The 27,762-nt window shown below is 39.9% G+C and overlaps 1 protein-coding gene across 7 annotated transcripts in view; it reads right to left on the bottom strand.

Moving 5' to 3' along the window:
- LOC122549891 (poly(rC)-binding protein 3) overlaps positions 1-27,762 on the bottom strand; it is a 272,566-nt gene that overhangs the window by 57,159 nt on the left and 187,645 nt on the right. For 6 of the 7 annotated variants that reach the window (XM_087987180.1, XM_087987178.1, XM_043690073.2 and 3 more), the window contains exon 3: positions 15,618-15,741. In XM_087987180.1, the coding sequence (XP_087843306.1) occupies positions 15,618-15,741 (124 nt within the window). Of the gene's footprint in view, positions 1-15,011; positions 15,086-15,617; positions 15,742-27,762 lie in introns of those variants that run through there. The other variant, XM_043690082.2, reaches the window with a different exon arrangement.

Below are 27,762 nucleotides of genomic sequence, written 5' to 3'. Positions count from 1 at the left end.
AATTATGCTCTCTGGGGCTAGACTTTTCCAGGTAAAACTGTGGTGGAGACAGGGGTTGGTGAGTATGGATCAGAGTCAACACCAATGGTATTTTATGAGTCCCCTCCTCATCTACAAACCATTTGTCAGGGTTTGTAAAATCTCAATTTTGATTATAGGCTGTAATCAGCACAGACACTCAACATATAAATCCAGCTCCCAGAAGTTAAAGTAGTATCTAACCTAACGCACTATTTAGAATCATTATCTTAAACAGAACAATACTGTCCAGGAATTATCCCAGTTGTACATATTTACTTCTTTGTCTGGTTGTTATTGAGCACAGCACAAAGTAACCACGGAATATATTACATATAGCAGTTACTTACCATTCATATAACAGACATCAAGGACTGCATTTTTCTCTGAGCCCATAACCCGCAGAAGTATAATTAGATTAGGTTTTTGGCCATTGGTGTCCCAACTGTAGTTTTCAGTTTGGGTTAATTAAAAAATAGCAGATGAACTGAATTATTGAAAATGACTCTAGGATTTTGCCTTTTTGGCAGTGGGAATTATCAAGGTGATAATTATGCAAGATTTAAATGCCTTCAGCTTTCAGGATTCTTAATAATTTTGCTACAAAAACTGGAAATGAACTGTTAATACACTGCCAGGCAGGTCTGCTTCAGGGCTCTGAGCTGCTCTCTTCACACATGGTCATGATAAAGTGTTCCTGCAGAAGGTCATGAGGATGAATACAAAGCATATCGTGAACCTTGAAATAAGAAGTAGCAGCAGAGACATAGAAGAGGATTGCTGGGGTAATCAGTGCCAAACTCAATATTTGCTATACAGTCATAAATTGTGGCAAAATAGTTTGCTAATTGTAGCAGACCAGTCAAGGAGAGAGAAGCTAGCTGCATATCCTAAGAATATACCAAAGTAGCCCAGAATTGCTGTAGAGTTCTCCTGAACTGCTGTCATAACTTGACCAAGAAATTAACAGTACTTTTGGAAAAACAGCATAAACACCTAAAAATGAACTTCTCACTTCGAATTATTTCCAAATTAGAGTTCATAAGTAGCGTCCATTCATTCTGAGGTAAAGTGTTTGAAGAGCTTTGAACTATGAGGCTATTCAGTCAATAAAATAAATTCCGGAACCTGGGAGACATTTGGAGGAGTGAAAAATCACAACCTGTCAAAATGAGGAAGCGCATTGGGTCTTCTAGGAATTTTGCACCTGATTGGTTGGCCATAGGTTTTTGACTGGTATTAGGATCCAGGAAGTGGAATTGTCAGCCATCAAGAGTAACTGGCCAATCAGAGGTCAGCAGCTTCAGATCTTGGCAGCATCATAGAGGAAGCTTTAGCTATTGCTGGTATAACACCCCATTATCTCCTAGGGTGATGGACTAATGATGGAAAAGGAACTGCGTGTGTGTGTGTGGTGTGTGTGGTGTGTGTGGTGTGTGTGTGTGGTGTGTGTGGTGTGTGTGTGTGTGTTGGGGGGAGGGAGGTCAGTTTTTGTGTTGCGGCTAGAATCCCGAGAGTGTGAAAATACACCAATCAGCCCATTGAGTCTGCACTGACCTTCTGAGCAGCACTTCACTTGTAAGGAGGGTGTTCGGACTGAAATGCAACCATATAAAAACCTGGTCTGCTGTAGTCATGTAACTGAGACTCACACTGGAGGCAGTCATTTTACTGAGAATCAAAGAATTCATTCTGCCTAGACAACAGCTGTTTGCTGTGCTCATCACATAGCATCATTATATAATTTCAACATTGCTTTTATTTTTGGATTGCCATGTTGAGCACTTCACGGAAATTTGTGAAGGTCACGATGATGAATGATGCATCTGTGTCTATCTGACACTTTATACTGACCTGATGGTGTCCTGCAATTATCATTCCAGCAGTCACAAATCATGTATCATCTATTAATCTGACTGAACTAACCAATTGTAACTTAAGAAATAGAAGCAGGAGTAAGCCATTCAGTCCTTCAAGCCTGGTCTGTCATATTATAATATCATGGTTGATATGCTCCAGGCCTCAACTCCTCATAGACCACAATTCTTTGATATTTCAAAAGTATATCCACCTTTTCTTTCAGTACTTCCTGTGATCTAGCCTCTACAACTGTTGGGTGAAGAATTCCGGACATTCACTACTTTTTGGAAGAAAGAATTCCCACATATCTGTTTTAAGTGTCTGTCCCCTTATTTTGTAACTATGTCCCATAGTTTGAGATTCCTCCACCGAGTGGAAGCATCTTCTCAACATCTACGCTGTCAAACCCGTTCATAATATTGTATGTTTCAATAAGATCGCTCTTCATGCTTCTAAAATATAATGAGTATAGGATTAACCTGTTTAACTATTTTTCCTTTCACTCCAGCAATCCGCCAAGTGAATCTCATTTGAACTGCCTCCAATGCTAATGTATCCTTTCTTGAATATAGGGATTAAGGCTGGACTCAGCATTCCAGGAGCATGGGTTTACTCAACTTCCTGAAACTTACCATTGAAAGCAAAGTAAAAGCACAATGACAGTTGCTGGGGCTGACTAAAACCCATGTAATTAGTTTAATAAATACTCAGACTTCACCACTTTTTTTTAACATCATTGTGCAAAAGGATTTCATAGAAGCATAGAATCCCTAGAGTGTGGAAACAGGTTATCCAGCCAATCAAGTTCACACTGCCAACTAGCCACGAAACGACACGACCAGCTATCCTTAGTAGCCATACACGCAGATGACAAGCAACATGAGTTTGACTGGGACAACACTACTATTATAGCTCAAGCCAAACAGAGAACAGCCAGGGAATTCCTAGAGGCATGGCACTCATCCACAGATTCAATCAATAAGCACATCGACCTGGACCCAATATACCGACCACTGCAGTGGACAGCTGGACAAAATACTATAAATGCTGGAGGAAACATCACAGAAGCGCTTCACCAGAGGGTCCCAAGTACTGAGGATGTCACCTAGACAGGGGACGAAATGTCTGCAACACAAATTCCCAGCTCAGCGAACAGAACCACAACAACTTTAGATTATACCAGTATATCAGTATCTGGAGCACATGCAGGGGACATTCTTTCTGACTCCTACCCACCATCAATACCACTTACACAAAATAATTTAGTAACAACTAACCAATCCAGCATATAGCCCCTTTAATCCTAACAAATCATGTATTCCTATTGTGATGAAGGCATATAATATATCTATGTTATCATTTTTGGAAATTGGATTACAAATTAGAGGCTAGTGGGCATTGGTTAGTTTTGTGAATGGTTTTCTTTCAAAAATAATGACAAGGTCAGAGAGTCCTTCCAGATCCAGATTCAAATCCAGCATTTGTGATTAAAGCAGGTGACCGCAAACCTTTTTGAATGGAAAGATGTTTAGATGTTTATACTGTTGGATTAGCGAAGTTAAAGTAACCACTTAAAGTTTTATTTTCAGTTCAGAAGAAGCTTGATTTGAGTAAGTTTTTCCAATTCAGTCTAGAAAAACCAGAGTTGAGTTCAGAAGCTAATTTATTTTCACTCTTAGAAAGAGTTCACAGCAGTTCAGAGAACTAGTCATCTCAGCAGAACAGTTTAATATGTGAAACTTCCAAAGCAGGAAAGTTTGGTCAGGAATCTGTACATTATTACAACTGAGAAAAGTTCGGCTCTTAGATTTGGGAAAAGTTCATGTTGGCAGATTTAAAAGGGACTCATTGAATCATCTCAATAGTCTGAGGTAAAGAAACTTGAAAGCATCAGGAAGCAGAACCCTAGAAAGTTGAGACAGGGAGGTAATTTTTCTGGACTTGAGATTCTATAATGGGTCATGTTAGAAATAGGTTTAAACTTTGTGTTGCGTGTTTGAAGATCATTTTAACTGTCATCCATATTTTTCTGATTTTTTTTGGAATACATTTTGTCAAATTGTTAAAGAAAATGTGCAGCCTTATGTAAACATATTTCAGCAATTAACTACCATGTTAACTAACTAAACAAAACAAAAAAAAAATCATCTATTCAAGGCAGGATTTACTCTTGGATTTGACTTGCCCAGCAGTACCATCAACTGGGATCATTACACATATAAAGAAGGAAACCTTCCATTCAGCAACCAAGAAAGGGCTAGTTGGGAAAATATTGTATGCTAATAAAATTTATGTAATTCTACGGAGATTAGAAATTCCACAGCATAAAATGTTTTCAGACCCATGTGCAAACATATGCAGAATTACAAAGTTTAATTCTTTCTTTTCTTACTGCTCCTATATGTTGCGATATCTGTGACTTTAGCAGAGGTGGAAATAAGTAACTCATTCCTCTGCTTAGACTGCTTGTAACTAGTAACTTCACAAATTAGAAGCTTATCAGGGTTTTGCCAAAGATTGCACCTCCTACACCCATGCAGGTTCAACAAGCTCAACCACTAGGACATGAGACAGTATGTCTTCTACTGATTGAGGGCAGATAACAGATAAGAAGTATTTGTCTTAAGGCAACATGGAAGAGAACAAAATGAAAAAAACCTGAAAGAACTGCAGTTGCTGGAAATCAGAAACAGAAACAGAAGTTGGTGGAAACACTCAGCAGATTTGGTAGTTTCTGTAGAGAGAAATAAGAGTTAATATTTTGGCTCCAGTGACCTTTTTTCAGAAATCAATGTATGGAAGAGAACGAACTGTTTGTAGAAGGAGAACAAAATTAATAGAATCTTTTTGTTTTTATCTGCCTGATTCCACCACTGCAAAATCTCTAACTCTAACACCTCCATTAAATTGTTCCTGGATTTCATCTATTTTAACAGATATAGTCAGTTTTTCACAAGATATTTGCATTTCTATTTTCACATACAAAACAGCCTTTGAATTTCCATTGTACACGCAACATAACTTCAAATTCCTTATTACGGTTTGGGCTCTAAAACTATAAGGTATATTAAACAGTGGTCCAAACATATATGAACATATATTGTTGTGCTCTGAGCATTTTGTAATAACCATAGAATCTAAATCGTTTGGAACGCAAACCATTTCCAAATTGAAAAAGCTTTTGAGTGGCATGAAATCGAGCAAAGGCAGATGTGATCTAGTGTAGCTGCCAAGATCACAGCCTGCAAAACTTTTCAACCAGTAGTTATCGCTACAGGGAATTTGATGCAATCAATCCAAAGACAATGTGCCTTTGATCCAGGCCCATAAGCTGTTTTTATGCAGCTGCATGATTAGGATTGAATCAGTGAGCGAACTCCCAGCATCTACATGACTAAATTTGATTCCTTTATCTTTGTTGAGAAGAAATTATGCAAATAAGATAGTTTTGTGCTATCCAGATAGTACAAAACATTTAACGCCTGGCTTATATAGTATTGGGCACAGGTCAACATCCTTCTGCATCCAAGTTTGAAACCAATGAACATGAATGACAAGCAAATATGGAATTTCAAGACACAGAAACATTCTCATTCAGTACAGGCTCCAAACACTCAACAAAATACCAAATGAAATGCAGTTTAGCAAATTTCATGTAGTCTCCATTTTTGCCATGATGATAAAGGAGATTATTTCAATAATCACATCAATCTGTTTCTTAGATTCCAAAAAATAAACAGTAATGTAAAGTTATTTATATATTGTGTTCATTTTTATCATCTCCTGACTGGAGTTCATGGTTCTGGATTAGTGATGCTGAAAGAGCACAGCAGTTCAGGCAGCATCCGAGGAGCAGTAAAATCGATGTTTCGGACAAAAGCCCTTCATCAGGAATACAGGCAGAGAGCCTGAAGGGTGGAGAGATAAGTGAGAAGAGGGTGGGGGTGAGGAGAAAGTAGCAAAGATTACAATAGGTGAGTGGGGGAGGGGATGAAGGTGATAGGTCTGTGGGGAGGGTGGAGTGGATAGGTGGAAAAGAAGATAGGCAGGTAGGACAAGTCATGGGGACAGTGATGAAGTTTGGAATTGGGGTGAGGTGGAGGAAGGGGAAATGAGGAAACTGTTGAAGTCCACATTGTTACTTGCTTTAGCAAACTGAACAACTTTCATTGAAGCTGCTTTGGCAGCCGTATGACAGTTGTACACTGTGAGCTTGCAATTCTAATATGCCACTAAATGCAATATAAAATTAGCTTAAAAAGATAGAAACATTCTAGTAAGAGTAGGCTATTCAGTCTCACAGGCCGCCTGTTCTAATCTGGATGATAGCTGATAATCTATCTCAATGTCATTTTTGTATGCTGTCTGCATATCCCTTGATGACATTAGTTTCTACAAGTTTATCAATCTCTGCCTTGAAAATATTCAATGACTGAACTTCTACAGCCTACTAGAGAAGAGAATTCCAAAGATTCATTACCTTCTGAGTGAAGAAATTTCTCATTACCTTAGACGAAAAAGGCTTGCCCCTTATTGTGATAGACGAACGTGAGTACTGTAGATGCTGGAGATTAGAGTCAAGAGTGTGGTGCTGGAAAAGCACAGCAGGTCAGGCAGCATCCGAAAAACAGGCAAAAGTCCTTCATCAGGAAATTCCTTGACCCTTACTTTGATAATGTATTCCTCGGTTCTAGATCTATTCAGCCAGGGGAAACATTAATTCTGCAAAACATCCTGTTGAGTCCTTTAAGAATTTTGCAATTTCAATGACACCATCTCCTATTCTTCTAATCTCTAGAGAATACAGGTCTAATCTCTCCAAATAAAAGCAAAGTTTAGGTGCTGGAGATCTGAAGTAAAGCAGAAAGCACTGGAGAAACTCGACAAATCTTGCACTATCTGTTGAAAAGGAAACAGAGTTAAGTTTTTAAATCTAATTACCCTTTTTTTGGAACTCAAAACTCTTCCTAAACCTTTCTTGGCTAAATCTGAGTTGCATAAGTTTGTTGGAGCATTCTTTGTCACAAGGCCAAGTGAGATTTCTTGATATGTTACCAAACTCATGTCATTAATTACCTACTGTGCCCTTGTGGCATCCCTTATGTCCGATATCTGCCGTAACTTGCCATGTGTCGTATGTAGGACAAATGCAAGGCCAATGAAGTATAATGTGGACAAATGTAAGTTTATCCACTTTGGGAGCAAAAACAGGAAGGCTGATTATTATGTGAATGGTGATAGATTGGGAGAGGTGAGTTGCAAGAAGACTTTGGTGTCCTTGTACATCAGTTGCTGAAAGTAGGTTGGCATGCAGGTGAAGCAGGTAGTGAAGAGGACAAATGATATGTTGGCTTTCATAGCCAGAGGATTCAAGTATAGAAGCCAGGATGTCTTGCTGCAATTGTATATGGTCTTGGTGAGACCATATCTGGAATATTGAGTGCAGTATTGGTCTCCTTATCGGAGGAAGGATGGAGAGAGTGCAATGAAGTTTTACCAGACTGATTCCTGGAATGTCAGGACTGATATTTGAAGAGAGACTTAATTGATTTGGAGTAGAATTTAGATGAATGATGGGGAAAACTCATAAATATTATAAACTTTCAACAGGAACAGGAAGGATGCACCGGATGACTGGTAAGTCTAGAACCAGGGTCACAGTCTAAGAATATAGAGTAGGCAATTTAGGACAGGGGTGAGAAATTTCTTCACCCAGACAGTTGTGAGCCTGTCGAATTCTTTGCCACAGAAAGCAGTAGAGGCCTAAACATTGAATGTTTTCAAATAGGAATTAGACATAGATTTTGGGGCCAAAGGCATCAAAGGGTATGAAGAAAAAGCAAGATCAGGGTACCAAGCTGGATGATCGGCCAGAATCATATTGAATGGCAGAGCAGGGTCAAAGGACCAAATGGCCTGTTTCTGCCCATTCCAATATTTTTGTGTCTGTTTTCCACTCCACTCTACCATGCACCATTTCCTGATTAACTAGCCACTCTCAACAGCTTTCAGGCAAGCATCCCTTATGAAAGGTCACAATTCACCTGGAGGAGTGCTGACATCGGGCAGCTGATCTTCTCATTGAGGACTGAGAAGAGATGAGAGAGAAGAGGAAGTTGACACCACAGTTCTCTGATATAGATCTGGATACCTTTGTTGACGAGGTATTGAAAGGAAGGGATATCATCTTCCCAGAGAAGCATCTGAGAAAACCATGACAACACACCATGACAGCCTGAATGGAGATCACCACCCAATCAATACCATTTTCAGGGAGTGGAGGGATGCAGTGTTGCACGAAATGACCCTGCCAGAATAACTGCTTGGACCAGACCTGCATGTAGAGAATCATGTCCCAGCAATAGAGTAAGTAACACTTATTGTTGCATTGAAATGCTGCTATTAAGCAAATGGTCAGTGAAATGCATCAGGCATCACTTGTAATCCATGGCTACAACTCATTCTGCCTTTTATGGCCATGGAGGTGTAGCCAGTGTCCCGACTACATCAACAGAGAGCTGCCTGTCTTCATCTCTGTAGGTGACGCTGTCAGGGCCCAGAGCAGGTTTCAACAACAATGTCTCATGCACAGTGTATCTGCTCTGATATGGAAATGTCAGTGGCCTTGATAGACAACAAGAAGTTTTGGATTGGAGGTTGCCTAGGACCTCACACAGACTGTTGTGCAAATAGCAGTGTTAGAAACATTGAGAGGACCCTGTGGTCTTAACAATAAGGGACTTCATGAAAATGCAAAGGCAGAAGCAGACAAGCATGCGATGCACAGGCCTCCATTGCTCAGAAGCTGGAGCAATGCAGGTAGTCCAGCCACTGCATGTCTGTCTCCATGAACAGGTTAAGGGCTAACATGGAGAGTTAGGCACAGCTCCCTCTTGGATGCTGGAGGCTCAAGCCCATCTGCCATCTACCACCATAGGCACTGATCCTCAGGTCCGAAGGCGGGGTGAGAGTAGTGCAGGGAGCCTTGACCTTATTCCAGATGCCGCATCCTCACAAGGAGGCATCCAGTGAGAGGAGGAAGGACGCACACATCCCTCTACTCAGGACACTGCAGAGATGGCAGGTTCCTTCAGTACCCTTCTGATGCATGGGAGTTCAGGCTGAGAGGGGAGACCATATGCCTGGCCTATCCAGGCCCCTGTGGCCCTGTGTTTGCCCTGTCAGACTTCCAGGGCTAAAAGGCTCCACGATGGAGCAGATTCTTTCTACCCAGATCAGTGCAGGGTAGTGGGAGGGAGAGGAGGAAGGTTTACTGAGGATGTGAGAGCCACAGTTGACAGTTCTAAAAAGATTTGTTCTGTTCATACAAGCTTGTTTTTCATGATTCATCTAGGTGTTTGGGCAGGGCTTAGATACATTGTTGTATCCTGTGATATCATTCCTTGGGTAGTAATGAGACACAGGGGTCTATGATGAGCACCCATTGCATCATGTGGGAGCAGTGAAAGCAATGCAAAAACATGGCACTGGCTAAATAAAACAGTAAAGGTGCCCAACTATCGCTTACAAAGGAAATTAGGGATAGTATTAGACAGAAAGAAGAAACACATTGAATTGCCAGAGAAAAAGTAGCAAGTCTGAGGATTGGTAGCAGAAAAGCACAAAAAGTTTGATCAAGAGGTAGAAAATAGAGTATAAGTGTATAATTGCAAAGAACATAGAAATTATAAAAACTTCTATTAATATGCAAAGAGATAAAGATTAAGAAAGATAAAGTTCTCAAGAAGGTGCGGAAATTATGAAGAACAAAAAAGTGATCAAAATAATTGAATACATATTTTGGTCTTACCTCCACAAAAAATAGGACACAAATAACCTCCCAATAACTTCAGGGAACCAAGGGTCTAATGACCAGATGGAATTATAGGAAATAAACATTAGTAAGGAAGTGGTGCTGGGAAATTAATGGGGATAAATCTGACAAATCACCAAGGTCAGATATTCTATATCCAACAGCAGTAAAGGAAGTGGTCCTGGAAATATTAAGCATTGGTAGTCATCTTCCAAACTTCTATAGACTCTGGAGCAGTTCCTTCATATTGAAAGGTGACACATGTCACCCTACTATGTACATTGGGACATAGGAACAGGAATAGGCCATTCAACTTCTTGAGCGTTCCACCATTTAATAAGATTATGACTGATCTGTGGTCTAACTTTATTAACCAACTTTGGCCTCTATCTCTTAATACATTTGCTTAACAAAAAAAACTATCTCAGATTTAAAATTAACAACTTATCCTGCATCCACTGCTGTTTGTGGAAGGCAGCTCCAAACATCTAACACCCTTTGTATAAAGAATGTTTAACATCTTTCCTGAAGGATCTAACACTAATTCTTAGACTATGCCTCCTAGTTCTAGAATCCCCAACCAGTGGAAATAGCTTATCTTTATCTTCCCTATCTTTCCTGGTAATATCTTGAAAACTTTGATCAGATCACCTCTTAACCTTCTAAATTCTGGAGAAAATGTGCCTAATCTGTGTAATCCTTCCTCATAACTTAAGCCCTGAAGCCCTGAATCTATATTGTAATCTCTTCAAGACAATATATGCTTCCAAAGATGTGGTGCCCAGATCTGCTCACAGTATTCCAAGTGTGGTCCAACCAGGGTTTTGTATAACTACAGCATAACTTCTGCATCCCTGTACTCCAGTCTGCTAAATATATGAAAGCCAGCACTCCATTTCTAGATTACTTTCTGTACCTGAGGTCTATGCACCTGAATTTTATGTCATCAACAAATTTGGAGATATGACTTTCTATGTTATTATCCAAGTCATTAATAAATAACATGAAATAACTGAGGCTCTAACATAGATCCATGCGGAGAAAATTACAGACCAGTTAGCCTGACATCAGTGGCATGGAAAATGCTGGAGTCTTTTATAAAAGTCTTGATAACAGAATATTTGTAAAGCATTAACAGGATTGGACAAAGCCAGCAAGGGTTTATGAAAGGCAAATGATGTTTTATCAATCCACTGGAGTTATTAAGGAATAGCTAGTAGGATAAATAAACAAGAACTAGTGGATATGAAGTATTTGAAGTTTCCAAAAGCTTTTGGAAAGCTCTCTCCTTAGAAGTTAGTGGACAAAGTAAAAGCACATGGGTTACGGATTAATATAGTAGCATCGATCAATAATTGGTTGACAGACAGGAAACAGAGAATGGGAATAAATGAATCTATAAATGGATCCCAACTATTAATGAAATATATCCCCTTGATGAGGGAAACAAATGCATAATTTCCACAGTTTCGCTGATGACACAAAACTGGACAGGATTGTGAGTTCTGAGGAGGATACTAGGTGGCTTCAATATCAGTTAGATAGGTTGAGTGAGTGGGCAAATACACAGCAGATGCAGGACAATATGGCTAAATGTGAAGATATATACAATGGTGTGAAAATCAGACCAGAAGGATATTGTTTCAATGGTAACATTTTGAGAAGTATGGATGTACAAAGGTTTTTGAATCAATGAAAGTACACTGGCAAGTGCAGCAATAAAATGGTATATTGGCCTTCATTGCAAGAAGATTTAAATTCAGAAGCAGGGATACCTTATGGTAGTTACACAGGAGCTGAAAATGTGTTGCTGGAAAAGCGCAGCAGGTCAGGCAGCATCCAGGGAACAGGAGAATCGACGTTTCGGGCATAAGCCCTTCTTCAGGAATGAGGAAAGTTTGTCCAGCAGGCTAAGATAAAAGGTAGGGAGGAGGGACTTGGGGGAGGGGCGTCAGAAATGTGATAGGTGGAAAGAAGTCAAGGTGAGGGTGATAGGTCAGACTGGGGTGGGGGCGGAGAGGTCAGGAAGAAGATTGCAGGTTAGAAAGGCGGTGCAGAATTCGATGGATTTGACTGAGACAAGGTGGGGGGAGGGGAAATGAGGAAACTGGTGAAATCCGAGTTCATCCCTTGTGGTTGGAGGGTTCCTAGGCGGAAGATGAGGCGCTCTTCCTCCAACCGTCGTGTTGTTGTGGTCTGGCGATGGAGGAGTCCAAAGACCTGCATATCCTTGGTGGAGTGGGAGGGGGAGTTGAAGTGTTGAGCCACAGGGTGGTTGGGTTGGTTGGTCCGGGTGTCCCAGAGGTGTTCTCTGAAACGCACCGCAAGTAGCCGGCCTGTCTCCCCAATATAGAGGAGGCCGCATCGGGTGCAGAGGATGCAATAGATGATGTGTGTGGAGGTGCAGGTGAATCTGTGGCGGATATGGGAGTTTCCTTTGGGGCCTTGGAGGGAGGTGTGGGCGCAAGTCTTGCACCTCCTGCGGTTGCAGGGGAAGGTGCCGGGAGTGGAGATTGGGTTGGTGGGGGGTGTGGATCTGACGAGGGAGTCACGGAGGGAGTGGTCTTTATGGAATGCTGATAGGGGAGGGGAGGGAAATATATCCTTGGTGGTGGGGTCCGTTTGGAGGTGGCGGAAATGACGGCGGATGATGCGCTGTACATGGAGATTGGTGGGGTGGTAGGTGAGGACCAGTGGGGTTCTGTCCTGGTGGCGGTTGGAGGGGCGGGGCTCAAGGGCAGAGGAGCGGGAAGAGATGCGGTGGAGGGCATCGTCGACCATGTCGGGGGGGAAATTGCGGTCCTTGAAGAAGGAGGCCATCTGGGTTGTACATTTTTGGAACTGGTCCTCCTGGGAGCAGATGCGGCGGAGTCGAAGGAATTGGGAGAATGGGATGGCGTTTTTACAGGGGGCAGGGTGGGAGGAGGTGTAGTCCAGGAAGTTGTGGGAGTCGGTCGGTTTGTAGTAGATGTCCGTGTTGATTCGGTCGCCTGAGATAGAAATAGAAAGGTCGAGGAAGGGGAGGGTGGAATCTGAGACTGTCCAGGTGAATTTGAAGTCGGGGTGGAAGGTGTTGGTGAAGTGGATGAACTGTTCAACCTCCTCGTGGGAGCACGAGGCGGCGCCGATACAGTCATCGATGTAGCGGAGGAAAAGGTGGCGGGTGGGGCCAGTGTAGTTGCGGAAGATGGACTGTTCCACATATCCTACGAAGAGGCAGGCAGAGCTGGGGCCCATGAGGGTGCCCATGGCTACTCCTTTCGTTTGGAGGAAGTGGGAGGATTGGAAAGAGAAGTTTTTCAGGGTGAGGACCAGTTCAGTCAGTCGAAGGAGGGTGTCAGTGGAAGGGTACTGGTCGGTACGTCGGGAAAGGAAGAAGCGGAGGGCTTTGAGTCCTTCGTGATGGGGGATGGAGGTGTACAGGGACTGGATGTCCATGGTGAAAATAAGGCGTTGGGGACCGGGGAAGCGAAAATCATGGAGCAGGTGGAGGGCATGAGTGGTGTCCCGAACGTAGGTGGGGAGTTCTTGGACTAAGGGGGACAGGACAGTGTCAAGGTATGCGGAGATGAGTTTGGTGGGGCAGGAGCAGGCGGAGACAATAGGTCGGCCGGGGCAGTCAGGTTTGTGGATTTTGGGCAGGAGGTAGAAGCGGGCTGTGCGGGGTTGTGGGACTATGAGGTTGGAGGCGGTGGATGGGAGATCCCCCGAGGTGATGAGGTTATGGATGGTCTGGGAGATGATGGTTTGGTGGTGGGAGGTGGGGTCATGGTCAAGGGGGCAGTAGGAGGAGGTATCTGCGAGCTGGCGTTTGGCCTCAGCGGTGTAAAGGTCGGTGCGCCTGGACCGACACAGGACCCTGGTGAGACTGCACCTGGAGTATTGCATGCAGTTTTGGTCTCCCTACCTAAGTATATATATATATATATATATATATATATGCCATAGAGTGAGTGCAGGGTGGCAGAATATAGGAGAGATCAGTGTGACTGGGCCATTATTCAATACAGTTTAAAAAAATGAGAGGGGATCTGATTGAAATGTATAAAATTCTAACAGAGATGGATAGATGCAGGGAGGATGCTTTCCCTGATTGGGGAATCTAAAACTAAGGGATACAATCTCAAGATATGGAGTAGACCATTTACAGCTAAAACGAGGAAACATTTATTTGCTCAAAGAGTAGTAAATCTGTGGAATTCTTGATCGCAAAAGACTGTGGAGGCCAAGCTTTGAAATATATTCAACAAAGCGATATAAACAGTTTTACATTTTATTAGCACCAGGGGTAAAGGGAGAAAGCAGGAATATGGCATTGAGATAGACGATCAGCCATGATCACATTGAGTGGCAGACCAGGTTCGAAGGGCTGAATGGCCAACTCCTACTCCTCGTTTCCATGTTTCTATGTTGACATAGTCTCTTTAACATTTAGTCTTAAGAGGCAGAGGACGATTATTAGGTGCACTATTTCTATTCTGGGGCAGCATTAAAGACAATACCTAATGGTGCTTTTAAGCAGTTTGTGCAAGGCCTCTTGTAGGGTTTACATGATATCACATTGAGGGATATTGGGGTAGAGGATTCAGGTTTCCATTTCCAACATATTTGAGCTCAGCAAACACTAAATTGGAAGTTCTAGTTTGTAAAAAAAAGAATCTCTTCAAATACATTTATGTTCAAACTGCATATTTTTGGTGTACAAATTATGAGATGTGCCTGGGAAATTCCATCTCCACTCCTTTATCTAAAAAATTTCATCAGATTATGAGAATGATTCACAGTGCGAAACAGATACATTGGTGGATTCATATTTGAAGACAATCCAACTAGAGTTAAAGACAGTGATATCGTTGATTTAAATTACAATTGTTTTGCTAAGTTGCAGTTTGCCAATTTTTTTTGTATGCTTTGGCTTTGTTATTTTTGCCCATTTATTGGAAGCTGCAAAGCTTGTTTTTTTTTCTCACCCATTGCATCTTCCATAAAGATACATTTGCTCCTTTCAGATTGTATTAATTGACACTCAAAATCTTCTAACCATAACTCAATTCTGCCCACCCAGTAAATTTCTCTGCTTTGATTTAACAACTTTGGAGAAGGGGTAATAAACCAAAAACAGTAATGATAAGCACTTTGTGGGTTGGCTGTTTCAAAATAAGATGGTAACAGGTCCAAGTCTTTACGTTGCCTTTCACTTCAATTTGTTTTCTATTGCAGAGAACAGAGGTTGCTCGATAGAATATTGTGTCATGGAATATATTACTTTTGGGGGGGAATGAGAGGGAAAGAAATGATGTGGCTTGACTAGTAACAATACCTCCATCACAGAGCAGCATGAAGTTAAAGAGACCCAGACCATCTGTGCGAAGGCTTTCTAAAGGAGATCTTCTCCTGTGAGAATATTGAAAAATAATAGCGGAAGAAAGAGAAAAGAAAATGAGACGAATGACATGAGGCACTCGCATCCATATATAAAATTTAATAAATAAAGGATTAGTGCCACAGGACTAGAAAACTGCAAATTTAATTCCTATGTGCAGGAGCAAGAACTGTAACTGACTTTCCCCTAATTTCCTAACAAGGGAAACTGAAACAATAGCTGCATCCCAAATGTTGCACTAGGTACAACCAGGGATCAAAGCTGGCACTTTCTGACTTTCCATGGCTCAACTAATGACTGAATAAACTCCTTGGCCATCCAGGGTAAACTCTGACAAGGAGTTTACTGCACTACTGTGTGCATAAAATTAGACTTGTGTTAGAGTGACATCCCTGACCAAATATTCAACAACAGGAACCAACAACAGGTACTTCAACATCTCTTTGCTAGGAACACAAGTTTAATTATTTTGAATTCAATAACTAATAATATATTCACTCAAAGACAACTTAGTGCAGTTATTTATGGTTGATGAAACAGTACCTTTCCATGCATAAGTAGGCGGATAGTAAGCATGATGTTCAGTCCCCCTTCAGCCACTTTGGAGTCTGATTTATTCATTCTGATGTTCGGAGGCACTCTGTTTTCACACAGAAATACTGGCACCCTGCAGAATGAAAAGTTCAAAAATATGATAGCTGCTGCAATTTTTATATATTTTAAAAATTTAAGTAAGTCAGTTACAAATTTGCATTTACTGCATGTGCCTTTGTCTGAAAAGATTTGTTATGCCACAATCTTGTGGAAATATTTAAATTAACATAGAAAACAGTTCACAAGAAATCTACATAGGAATTTGACAGCAATCATACCGTGGAAAACTTGACCTGTGAAAACAAATTTCTTTATTTGCTAGAAATAAACATAAATAGTTTCTTTTTCAGTATAGTTCTACAGCAGTTTTTGTGATAGAGAATCAATTCATTTCTCACACTTGAATGAATGAATTAATGATATTATCGTCATATATCTGGGAGGATACAGTGAAAAGTGATTTGTCACCGCAATCTAGTTCCACTTTGATTAACAAAAAAAAAGAAGAAATTACAGAAATATAGTTTATCTTCTTTTCAAATTGGGTCTCAATCATGGCTCCAGAGCTTCTGCAAGGTTTCCGGGCACAAGGAAGTCTCACTCTGGATACAGCAATGACAATGCCAATGCCACAGGAAACCCTGCTCAGCTGTTGCCGCCAAGAGTCCCCACTCTGGGCCTACCACAGCAAGGAATCCCTGCTCAGGGCACAGCCACTACTTCAACCAATGCCTTGCTGCCACTACCAAAGGTCTAGGCTGCAGACCTACTGCAGCCAGACATCCCAACTCCAGACATCACCATGAGTCCAGGCTCTGGGCATACCGCTACCAGGAGTCCCCGCTCTGAGCACTGCTGCTGCTGCCAGGAGTCCCGATCCACACCTTTGATGCTGCAGCCACTATTTATGCAGCTTTTCAATTATGAACAAATACACCAAATTCTATTTTCTTATAATATGCAATGAAGACATTAATAAAAACATTGACAGCATTTTCATTGTACAAGTTGATGTGTATGTGGGTGTAATACATTGAGATTTCATTCAAATATCAGAACTGAATCTAATGTTAAAACAAAATTACTAAAAAGAGGATAATTAGCAACACAATACAGCTGTATTAGAAAAAAAACCACCAGAAAGCTAAATTTCAACAACTTATATTACAGGAAAGAAAGGTTGCTGATTGGTTGGCCTGTCGAGTCTGATTTGGAAAGGCATTGGCAAAGAGAAAGCAATAGGAAACTATAAGCTCCTCAAGTTCCCAAGTAAATCAACAAATGCAAAAGGCTTGAACATATTCTTTTTATTTACTGAGTATGTGTCCCTGAATATGTGTGAAGCAACATGTTCAAGTCTTTTTCTTTTTAGAATCGCCCATATGCTTGCAGAGCTTTCTCCTACAGTATACATCGTGAAAAACTATTGAAGTTCCATACTACTAAATAACTGCACACCAAAAAATCGCTTCTGCTTGTAAGATTGATGCTTTTGCTTAGCTGCTTGCAAATAATGTAACAGTGCAAATTAAAATATTTGATCAGAAATAAAATGTTTATTAAAACATGTGCCAAAAGTTATAAATGATGCACTGCAAAATAGGGGGGTGGTAAAGATCTTTAAACCAAAATCAGTGCCCCTGCCAAAATTGATCAAACATAAACATTTGATCTCCATCCTCTCTGATTGATAATATAATGCTTTAATTCATGAATATTAGTGAAGAAGCATTTTCATTATAGCAGAGAAACTATTTTTGGCAGCCATCTCTGCTTTGACAAGTTGGCAGTGCTTTGTGTATTCCTGAAAGTCGAAGAAAAGACAATGCAAGAACTGCCATTCCTTTTCTATCATAAAGGGGTAATAGAAAACACAAATCTTTGAAATAATCCACTAATGAGTGTCAAGCACACATTAGCAAATGTTTACTGCACAGTACATAAGTATCCTTTGTGAAGCATTAACAAAAGCATCAATAACTGCCCCTTCTATTCCAATAAAACTAGAATGTAGGCATTGTGCCACCAATGCCTACATGCTTTTATACAATTGCAGTGCAATTTAATTATCATTCCGCAGCTTGTTCCATTCAATCCAAGGCTTAATGCAGCCTTGTATTAAACTGCTGTGGTGATGTCTATGTGCCCCAGAATAATTTCCGTCTCTTGCCTCAGGATCTTTTCAAAAATGACTTTATTCATGAGAACTTCATTTAATCCAATAACATGGAGAAAAAAGGCACAAGTCTATGTTAGCTTGGCCTAAGTATTGTTGTGACACAAAGCTTAAACTGCTATTCTAGTTTCATGCAAGGAGGTAACATGCCTTTTACAAGGAACACCTCTGGCTGTGCTTTCACTTGAAATGAATAGCACTTACTTGTGTTGGCAATTCTGGAAGTTCTTGTATACTGAATGGCATTTAGCTCATGCTGATGATACCAAATTGGGGGATACAGCTAACACTGAGGATGATTGCAAAATATTACAGGGATACATCAGGGCTTTTGCCTAAAACATCGATTTTCCTGATCCTTGGATGCTGCCTGACCTGCTGTGCTTTTCCAGCACCACTCTAATCTAGATTCTGATCTCCAGCATCTGCAGTCCTCACTTTTGCCCTGTCAAGTTGATAAGTTACTTAACAAATTAACTTTGAAAAGACATAAACATAAGATGTTGCATTTTGATAGAAAAAATAGAAACACCACACACCACCATAGAAAATAAGAAACTGAGGGGAGCAGAAATAGAAACTGAATGAAGCAGAGATTTCTTCACTCAGAAAGTGATTAAAACAGAAAACTGATTGTTGCATGAAGTGGTTCAAATAAATAGCTTTTATGCTTTCAAAAGACACGTAAGGAAGAAAGGAACAAATGCTAATAGACTCAGCTGATGCAGGTAAAATGAAAGAAACCTATATGGAGTATAAACACCAGCATAGGTTAGTTGGGCTGAATGGCCTACTTCTGTCCTATATATTCTATATAATGCTATGTAAGTTGATGTACAGACAGATATAGCTATTTAAGTCAGAAAATATTTTGCAACAAAACAATTTTGCAAATAAATGAAAATAGTCTAAACATCAGAAGCACAAATTTTGTTTCCCGCATCCATCCGATTTTAAAACTGGATGTAATGATTATCGAGAGTATACAAACCAATTAATATTTTCATCAGCAGAACAGATTTTTACAGATGAATAAGTTAATTCTAAACTGCAACTAATAACTTTAGCAATCTAATAATTCTGAGAAGTTGCAGTGTTAATTGTTTCCTTACTCAGATTATGCAACATCTTTCTTGGCTTTTATACATTGTGTTTCGAGATGGACAACAATTCTGCAATTGCTTCATCGTGATATATCTGCAATATTGTTAAATGGGAGATCTGTAAAAGATGCCTTCAAAGTATGGACCACTGTCAAGCAAGGCTTATGTTTTACTCATTCATGTGATGTGGATGTCACTGTGTGGGCAAGCATTGACTGTCCATCCCCTGAAAAGGTAATGGTGTTCTGATCTCTCAAATTACTGCAATCCATGTGCTGTAAGTAGACCCACAGTGCTATAAGTGAGAGAGTACCAGGATTTTGACCCAGTGAAACTGAAGAAACATCAATACATTTCCAAGTCACTGGAGAGCCTAGGGCCAGAGGACATAGCCTCAGAATAAAGGAGAATCAACTGAAACTTGAGATGAGAAGGAATTTCTTCTCTCAGAAAGTTGAGAGTCTTTGGAACTCCTTACCACAGAAAGGTGTGGGGGCAGAGTTCTTGTGTATATTTAGGGCTGGAATAGATAGATTCTTGGTCAGGAGAGGACTCAAGGGTTACAGGAAAAGACCAGGAATGTAAATATGTGGAATGGCGGATTAGCCGTGATCTTACTGAAGAGTGGAGCAGGCTCAACAGGCCAAACAGCCTATTCCTGTTCCTATTTCTTAAGTCTTATTATGGTCTCAGTCAGAATGGTGAGTAGCTTGGAATGAAACTTGCAGTGATGTTGCTCACATATATCTGCTGTCCTTGTCCTTTCAGATGGTAGTGCCATGGGTTTGGAAAGTGTTGTCTAAGGATCTTTGCTGAATTCCTGATTACAGATGTGGTGGCAATCAAGCAGGCCACTTTGTCCTCCATAATGTCAAACCTCTTGAGTACATTACAGCTGCACTCATCCAGGCAAGTGGGGAGTATTCCATTGCATACCTGACTTGTGCTCTGCAGATGGTGGACAGGCAAGTGGGGAGTCAGGAGGTGATTTACTCACTACAGAATTCCGAGCCTCTGACCTACTCTTGTAACCATTGTATTTATATGGCAAGACCATTTCAATTTCTGATCAATGGTAACCTTCAGGACATTGAAAATGGGGGATTCACTGATGAAAATGGCCTTGAATGTCAAGGTACAATGGTTAGATTCTCTCGTATTAGAGATGGTCATTGCCTGACTTTTGACTTTGATTTGATTTGATTTATGGTAGTCACATGTACCTAAGTACAGTGAAAAGCTTGTGAATGTCACTTGCCACTTTTCAGCCCAAACTTGGATATGGTCCAATTCTTGTTGCATTTGAACATAAACTGCTTCAGTATCTGAAGACACATGAATAGTGCTGAACATTGTGGAATCATCTGCAAACATTCCCACTTTTGACTTTATGATGGAGATGAAGCAGCTCAAGATGGTTCGGCCTAGAACACTTTGATATCGTATGGAGTGAATTGAATGGGATAAAGATTGGCATCTGTGATGCTGGGTACCAAGGGTAAAATCAGTGTGTGGAGACAGAGGACATTGGTAGCGTGTCAAACAAGTTCCTTACATTTGTCTTTACTTTGGAGGATGTAGGTACTGAATTTGGGAAGAGGGACTGTGGGGTACTTGAACAATTTAACACGGAGTGAAGAGGTATTGGTGGTTTTGGCGGGCTTCAAGTTGGACAAATCTCCAGGCCTGGATGAATTGTATCCAAGACTGCATGAGGAAAGAATTTACAAGGGATCTGACCCAAATTTTTAATTCATCTCTTGGCACAGGGAGGTGCCAGACGACTCCAGGACAACAATGTGGTTCCATTTTTCAAGAAGGATGGTAGAGATAAATCCAGGAAATATAGATTAATGAGTCTCCAATCAATGGTAAGGAAACTACAGAACAACCTCAATTATCCGAACATCAATTATCCAAATTTCAGATTATCTGAACAAGATTTCAAGGTCCCTGTACATGCATTTCAATTGAAGTTGAAAAATTCTATTCCTCAACCATTTAATGCATCATTTTGTAGGTTTGAACAGGAATATAGATGCAAGCATGCTTTAATAAATAAGTAACTTCAAACATATACTCGAGACGTGACGTTAGAGTTCACACTTTTCGTTTCCATTGCTTTTTCCTCCGGTTATCCCGTGATGACTTTTTTCCAAAAAATAGGTAGTTCAAAATCTTTCAACTGACAAGAAAATTTAATGTAACATTTTTTGATGGGGGAGAGTAAATCATAGTGAGTTAGCTCACATGAAAATAAACAGGAGAAAAATTTGACAGGAGGAAACATGAGGAAAACATTACCCCTAAAAATAATTGATGAGAGGATGGAAACTGAAGTCAGCAAAAAATTCTTCCCTCTATTTCATGCTCCTCCTGTATTTTGCACCCCTCTCTCTCTCTCTCTCTCTCTCAGGGATCGGCGGTCACTGAGGAGGGAGGGACAACATTTGGTTAATCTGAATGGCGGGCCGACACCAAACAGAAAGATGCTGGCTGCTGTCGAGGACTGGGATAAAACCAAGGAAAATATCAACGAAGATTTTCACAGACTTCAGTCAAACTCTAACCAAAAAGTGATTTTATTTGTAAAATATCATGTATGAAATACCCAGTATGGCTTCCTTTGTTTACAATCAGATCAGTTATCCAGCCAAAATACTCCCCGCCCATCTTGTTCACCTAATCAAGGTTGTTCTGTACTGGGAAAAATTCTGAAAGAAAGAATTAATCTCTACCTCGAGAGATAAGGTTTGTAAGAGGGTTTATAAGAGTGAGGTAATGCTTAACAAATTTGATTGTATTTTTCAAGGAGGTGACCAAGTGTTTGGATGAGGATAGGGCATTTGAGATAATTTATATAAATTTTAGGTCTTTGACAAGATTCTACAGGGGAAACTGATATAGAGATAAAAGCACATGGGATTCAGGGAAACTTGGCAAGTTGGATCCAAAATTGGCATAAATGGTAGGAGACCGAGGGCATTGCTAGAAAGTTTGTATATTGGAGGCCAATGTCCAATGATATCCCACAGGGTCTGTCACTGATTGTAATATATATAAGCAATATCGATAAAAATGTGGGGAAATGGAAGTAAGTTCGCAAATAATGCGAAGATTGGCTGGTGATTGATAATGAGGAAGGTGGTCTTAGATAACAGGAAGACATAGACAGATTGGTCAGATAGGCAGATCAATGGTAGGTGGAAATTAACCTTACTAAGTGTGAGGTAATGGACTTCTTGGAGCAAGTAACAAGGCAAGGGAGTACTCAATGAAGGGCAAGACAGTCGATGTTGAGAAGAACTGAGGGATCTTGGGGTGCTTGTCCACAGATCCCTGAGAGTGGCAGGATAGGTTGATAGAATTGTTAAGAAGGCAAGTGGAGCACCTTCCTTTATCAATCATGTAATAGGTAATAAGAGCAGGGAGGTTATGTTGGAGCTGTACATGACTTTTGTTAGATCACAGCTGGAGTACTGTATGCAGTTCTGGTCACCGCACGATAAGAGGAATGTGATTGCATTGAAGCGGGTGCAGAGAGTCAGGGAACTTCTAATCTGGCAGACATATCTTCTTTAAAAAGACGCATATTCACCAAATTTTTACATAGACAGGTGAACTGGATAAAGTCAAGTTTATTGCCTCTAGAGGTAAGCCTAATGTGGCAACAGAGCAAGCAGTAAATCCAGCTAGCAGGCTAGAACATCTGCAATCCATTTACTGCAACAATGATCCAGTTATAATAATGAACGTTAGGCACGCAAATACATTTTTTCTTTATTCTTTCACGGGATGTAGGCAGCTCTGGCAAGGCTAGCATTTGTTCCCTATCCTTTATAGCCCTTAACTGAGTTTCTTGTTCAGACATTTCACAGAATAGTTAAGAGTCAACAGTATTACTGTGGGTCTGGAGTTAGATGTAGGTCAGACCAGGGAAGGATGGCAGATTTCCTCAGTTAAAGGACATTAGAGAACCAACAATTGATGGTTGATCTGGTTAAAATTTCTGAGATTAGCTTTATATTCAGTTTTATCAGTTGAGTACAAATTCTATCAGCCGCCATGCTGGCAATTGTATCCACATTGTCCAGAGTAGGTCAGTTTAGGATATCTGGTCAGCACAGATAAGTTGGACCAAAGGGTTTGTTTCCCTGCTGTATAACTCAATGACTCTATGACTTTATTGGCATGGACCACTGAATTACTATTTCACTGACATGTATTACATCACCATTTCCCTTTCCTCACTCTTACCCACTTAGCATTCAATTCTGTGAAAGTATTTATGGGGCATTGGAGTTATTCACCTGGCTGGGAGCTTGATTTATGAGTGCCAAGGGTATAACTGTGGGCCTGCATGCTTACCTATCTGGAGTCAAAATGTCCTTTGGATTCCTCAGACATTTTAGCCTGGCAAGCCAATTGAATTCTTTTATAAAAATAATGTATTGTAATATGCATAAATCCATAATCTTGTTTATCCTAATTATTGTAAGTCTAGAGTTGTTCGTACTTCCTTTTTAAAAACAAATGCAGTTTATTGTGGTTATGCATTTGCTCAAGCCAGCATAGTGTTCAAAAAGTGGCTACAATATTATTTGAATATTAACGTAATTATCGTTGTTGTTACCTCTTACCAACACATTAAGATGCATTATCTTTTATGTTATATTGATTGCTTTCAGCTTTCAACTGTCTAACAAGTGAAATAAAATATCCATCCTTTTGTATGGGTTTTATTAAAATTGTTTATTATGGTTCCAAACATAATTTTCCTGTAAAGCTGCTCTATACTGTGTTCAAATATAGCTCCTAAAAGATTCCAAAAGTCGACTTTTTTGTGTGTGTGTGACTGAACAGCTGTGTCAGTAAAATTAGGGTTTTTTTAATGGATGAACTGAAATAACAGTACTGATCCTTCTGCTTAACCAAATGTATCTCTCATGCTGAACCAAAAACATGTAATGGGATTAGTTAAGTAATCAAAGTTATTAACTGTCAGTTAACAAAATAAAATATTGTAATGATCCATAAAGATCAAATAAAGTTGCAATAGCTTGGAAATCAGTCAAAATGACTTACAAGAATGACTGAAGTTTTATTGTGACCATCAGATAATAAACTTATATTTATTATCTTATGATTTTTAAGTTACTGTCAAGCCTTAATTCTAATTTCAACAGTAGACAGCATCAAGCCAGAATACTGAACGCATTTGTTCTGAAACAGTAAACTGTGCCCGGTCAGGAAGGAAAGGTCACATCCAGAGTGAGACACAGCCCAAGTGAATACATAGTTTAGAGAATTTGGAGGCAAAATGGAAAAGTGCAGAGGGGAAGAGATGCTTTTTGCTTGCTTTTTCTTTTGGCTCATTGTTTGTAAAGGTTTTTTTAAGATGGGATAAATTGAACTCTGGGATCAAAAGAGCAACATCACAGATAAACAAAAAAAACATTGGTTGGTGATAGCTACTAATTTGATTATCTATTATTGGTTACTTTCAGATTGAAGTCAAATAGTTGAAATATTTACAAATTACAAACTAAAAGACCAACACGAAACTTTAAAAAAATCAAACTAAGAACTAAGTAAATAAAATACAGGTGCAGAGTCAGGCAACATGTTGTACCTGTATGATATGGGACCTGGTGGACCCCAAGGTCCATCACTGGGGCATTGTGATTCAGTGGTTAGCACTGCTGCCTCACAGCGCCAGAGACCTGGGTTCGATTCTAGCCTCAGGCATCTGTCTGTGTGGAGTTTGCACATTCTCCCCGTGTCTGCATGGGTTTCCTCCGGGTACTCTGGTTTCCTCCCACAATGCAAAGATGTGCAGGATAGGTTAATTGGCCATGCTAAATTGCCCATAGCATTCAGGAATGTGTAGATTAGGTGTATTAGTCAGGGATAAATGTAGGGGAATGGGTCAGGGAGAATTATTCTTTGGAGGATCGGTGTGGACTTGTTGGGCCGAAGGGCCTGATTCCACAGTATAAGGATTCTATGATTCAATTGGTTCATTGTGACCTCATCCGTAGCATGTGTTGGCTGGTTGAGGAACTCTAGCTCAGAGTTGATGAGCTGGAGTCTGAGCTTTGAACATAATGATCAGGGATGGGGAGGGTTCCCTGGATTCTGTGTTTTGGAAAACAATTACACCACTTAGATTACCTATCTCAAATTCAGTCAGTGGTCTAGGACAGGAGGGTGTGACTACAAGCGAGGTAGAAGGACCCAGGAGCTTGTGTTGAAGGAACCTCAGCCCTTGAACTTGTCTAATAGGTTTGAGATTCATACTTCCTGTGTAGGGGGGGTGTACAGAGGATGAGCAAACTGATCGTAGCATTGTTCATTTAAGGCAGAGATATATCGGATCTTGATTAGTAAGGGGATCAAGGGGTATGGGGAGAAGGCAGGAGACTAGGACTCAGAAGCATATTAGTCATGATCATATGGCAGAGCAGACCCAATGGGCAGAAAGACCTAATTCTGATCCGATATCTTATGGGCTTATGGAAATGTCTGCACAGTTTTCTTTTCCAGTATATTGCCAGAAGTGAATCTATTATCCTAACATAAGTCCATCACAGTTGAAACTCATGATTTTAAGTCAAAGATACATTTTGGAAATAAGAGTTAACAGAGGAAGACAACAAAAAACATTTTCTAAAGTTACTTGTAATTGACTACTTAATTGATACTAAATGAATAGAAAAGCACTGCCCATTTAAAAACTGATTTTTTACACACTATTTTACATGTACAAAAATTGTCAAATTTTAATTTCATTAACTGTGTTGATATTTATTTCATAATATGATATTTACATGTAAAAATTGTCAAACTTTAGTCCTGCATTAACGGGTTATCATTCAAAAGGCTTTTGGTAGCTGTATATTTTAGTTGTGCACAAGCTCTTAGCCTTTTAGTCTTCAATATTTTAAAAATAATTTGCTGCAGATTATCCTTATAGTTGTATCAAACTTGAGAAGGTGAGCTTATCATCAATAATTTGCAATAGAATTTTGGACACAATGAAACTATTAGCTACTTGCTGTTTTGTGATAGCAAGTTACATGTAAATTGGACATTAATAAAATGTTCCAAGATGTTGCTGTTACTATGCAGCAGTATAGTTAATTGTTTTTCAAATGTGACTTTGTTTACAAAAGAATTTCACTTTTTTAATTCTTTAAATCAGTGTCATATTCATTTAGAAAGGTGCCAGATTTAAAATGAATTTAATCAATTGTTAAATTCAAAAAGCCAAAGTGTGATCCAGGTACAGAGTTTTTCAGTTCTTACACTTTTAGTTTCTTTATTTGTAAGTGTACCCACTTAAATTCAACATCACTTTGGAAGGAGAAGGAAAGCATATTTGAAAATATATATTATTGCGGATAATTTAACCAATCCATTTTTTAAAGCTTACATTTATTTCTATCGGAAAATTTACTTAATGTGCAAATTGGTAAATAATAGCGATGACGTTAATTTAAATATAAGACTTTTTTCCCCAATGTTGAACTTTTTGGTGATTTTGACTGGCAGACATTCTTTAAAATTTTGATTTGAACAGCTCCAATTCCAATACCCCTGACTACCAAAAACCAGATATTAGAAATATACATTGTCATGGAGATATGAGATGCACATACATTGACGGTAAGTTACCACAGTCCCAGAGGACCATACAGCTGCTTTCTCAATAGAGTGACAATTGGTGGTGGTTTAACTTGACTGGTGGTAGTATTAACATACCTGAAGTAAGGTTGAGAAAGTGGGACCTTCATGGTAATCTGAGTTGCTGCAGGAATTGTACCCATGTTGTTGGCATCAATCTGCCATACAATCAACTGAGCAAACAAACCAATATAGGAGGCCACTAAGGAAAAGCAAACTACAAACAGTATCAATAAATTGAACATCATTACCTCCTTCCTTTTTCAGTATATCTGAGTATGCAACTTAGTATTCTATAATTATGATAACACTGTTATTATCACGTGGGTCCCATTTAACAGAGCAAGTTAAGCCCAGGGCACAATTTAATGCCTTCTCCAAGGCCAGTTTGGTGGTGATGGCATTTAGTCAGGCTGAAGATTCATAGGTACGAATACTATTACCTCCCCACCTCTACCCTCATTAGATTTGTTGCAATTACATCTTTAGTTAACTATTGAATGCCCAGTTAAGGGCCAGATTCAACCAATGGCAGGGATGTGGGGGAGGTTCACCCTGAAGGAAATCGAAAAAAGAAACCTGCACAGATTGTTAACAGGCTCCTGCACTGGGGGATGGGGTGGTCGCTCATTCATAGGATTGTGCCTGATCAGGCAATCCAGCATTAGGAAGGGAGTAGCATATCCTGCCTTGCTGCCAAACCTCTTCCCCATGCAAATGGTTCAGTTTCAGTGGGAGAACACTTTGCAGACAGAGACTCGTAGATTCAAGATTGTTATAGAAAAGGACAAGGATTGGTCTATAATCTTAAGTTCTAAATTAGGGGAAGACTGATTTAAATAAGATCAGATATGATTTGGCCAGAGATGAGAGGGAGTAGATACTTTTAGGTAAATCTATATTAGAAGAATGGCGCACTTTCAAAAATAGGGACAGTATAATACTGTGATAAACTTAAAGAAGTTAGCATGGACAAGAAAGAGATTCTGAGTAGTCCAGCAGGCTTAAAGGTAGATAAGTGTTCAGTCCAGAATGAAATGTAACCTAGCTTGTTGAATAAGCTAAGCGAGGAAATAGTAGGGATATTAACAATAATTTTCAATTCCTCTCTGCCCACACGAGATGTTCC

This window comes from Chiloscyllium plagiosum, unplaced genomic scaffold (genome assembly GCF_037043375.1).
Source record: "Chiloscyllium plagiosum isolate Xiang-an unplaced genomic scaffold, Cpla_swu_hap1 HiC_scaffold_5, whole genome shotgun sequence".
NCBI classification, from domain to species: domain Eukaryota; kingdom Metazoa; phylum Chordata; class Chondrichthyes; order Orectolobiformes; family Hemiscylliidae; genus Chiloscyllium; species Chiloscyllium plagiosum.
The sequence above is the reverse complement of the archived record's forward strand: the minus strand, read 5'-3'. Positions and strand labels throughout refer to the sequence as shown.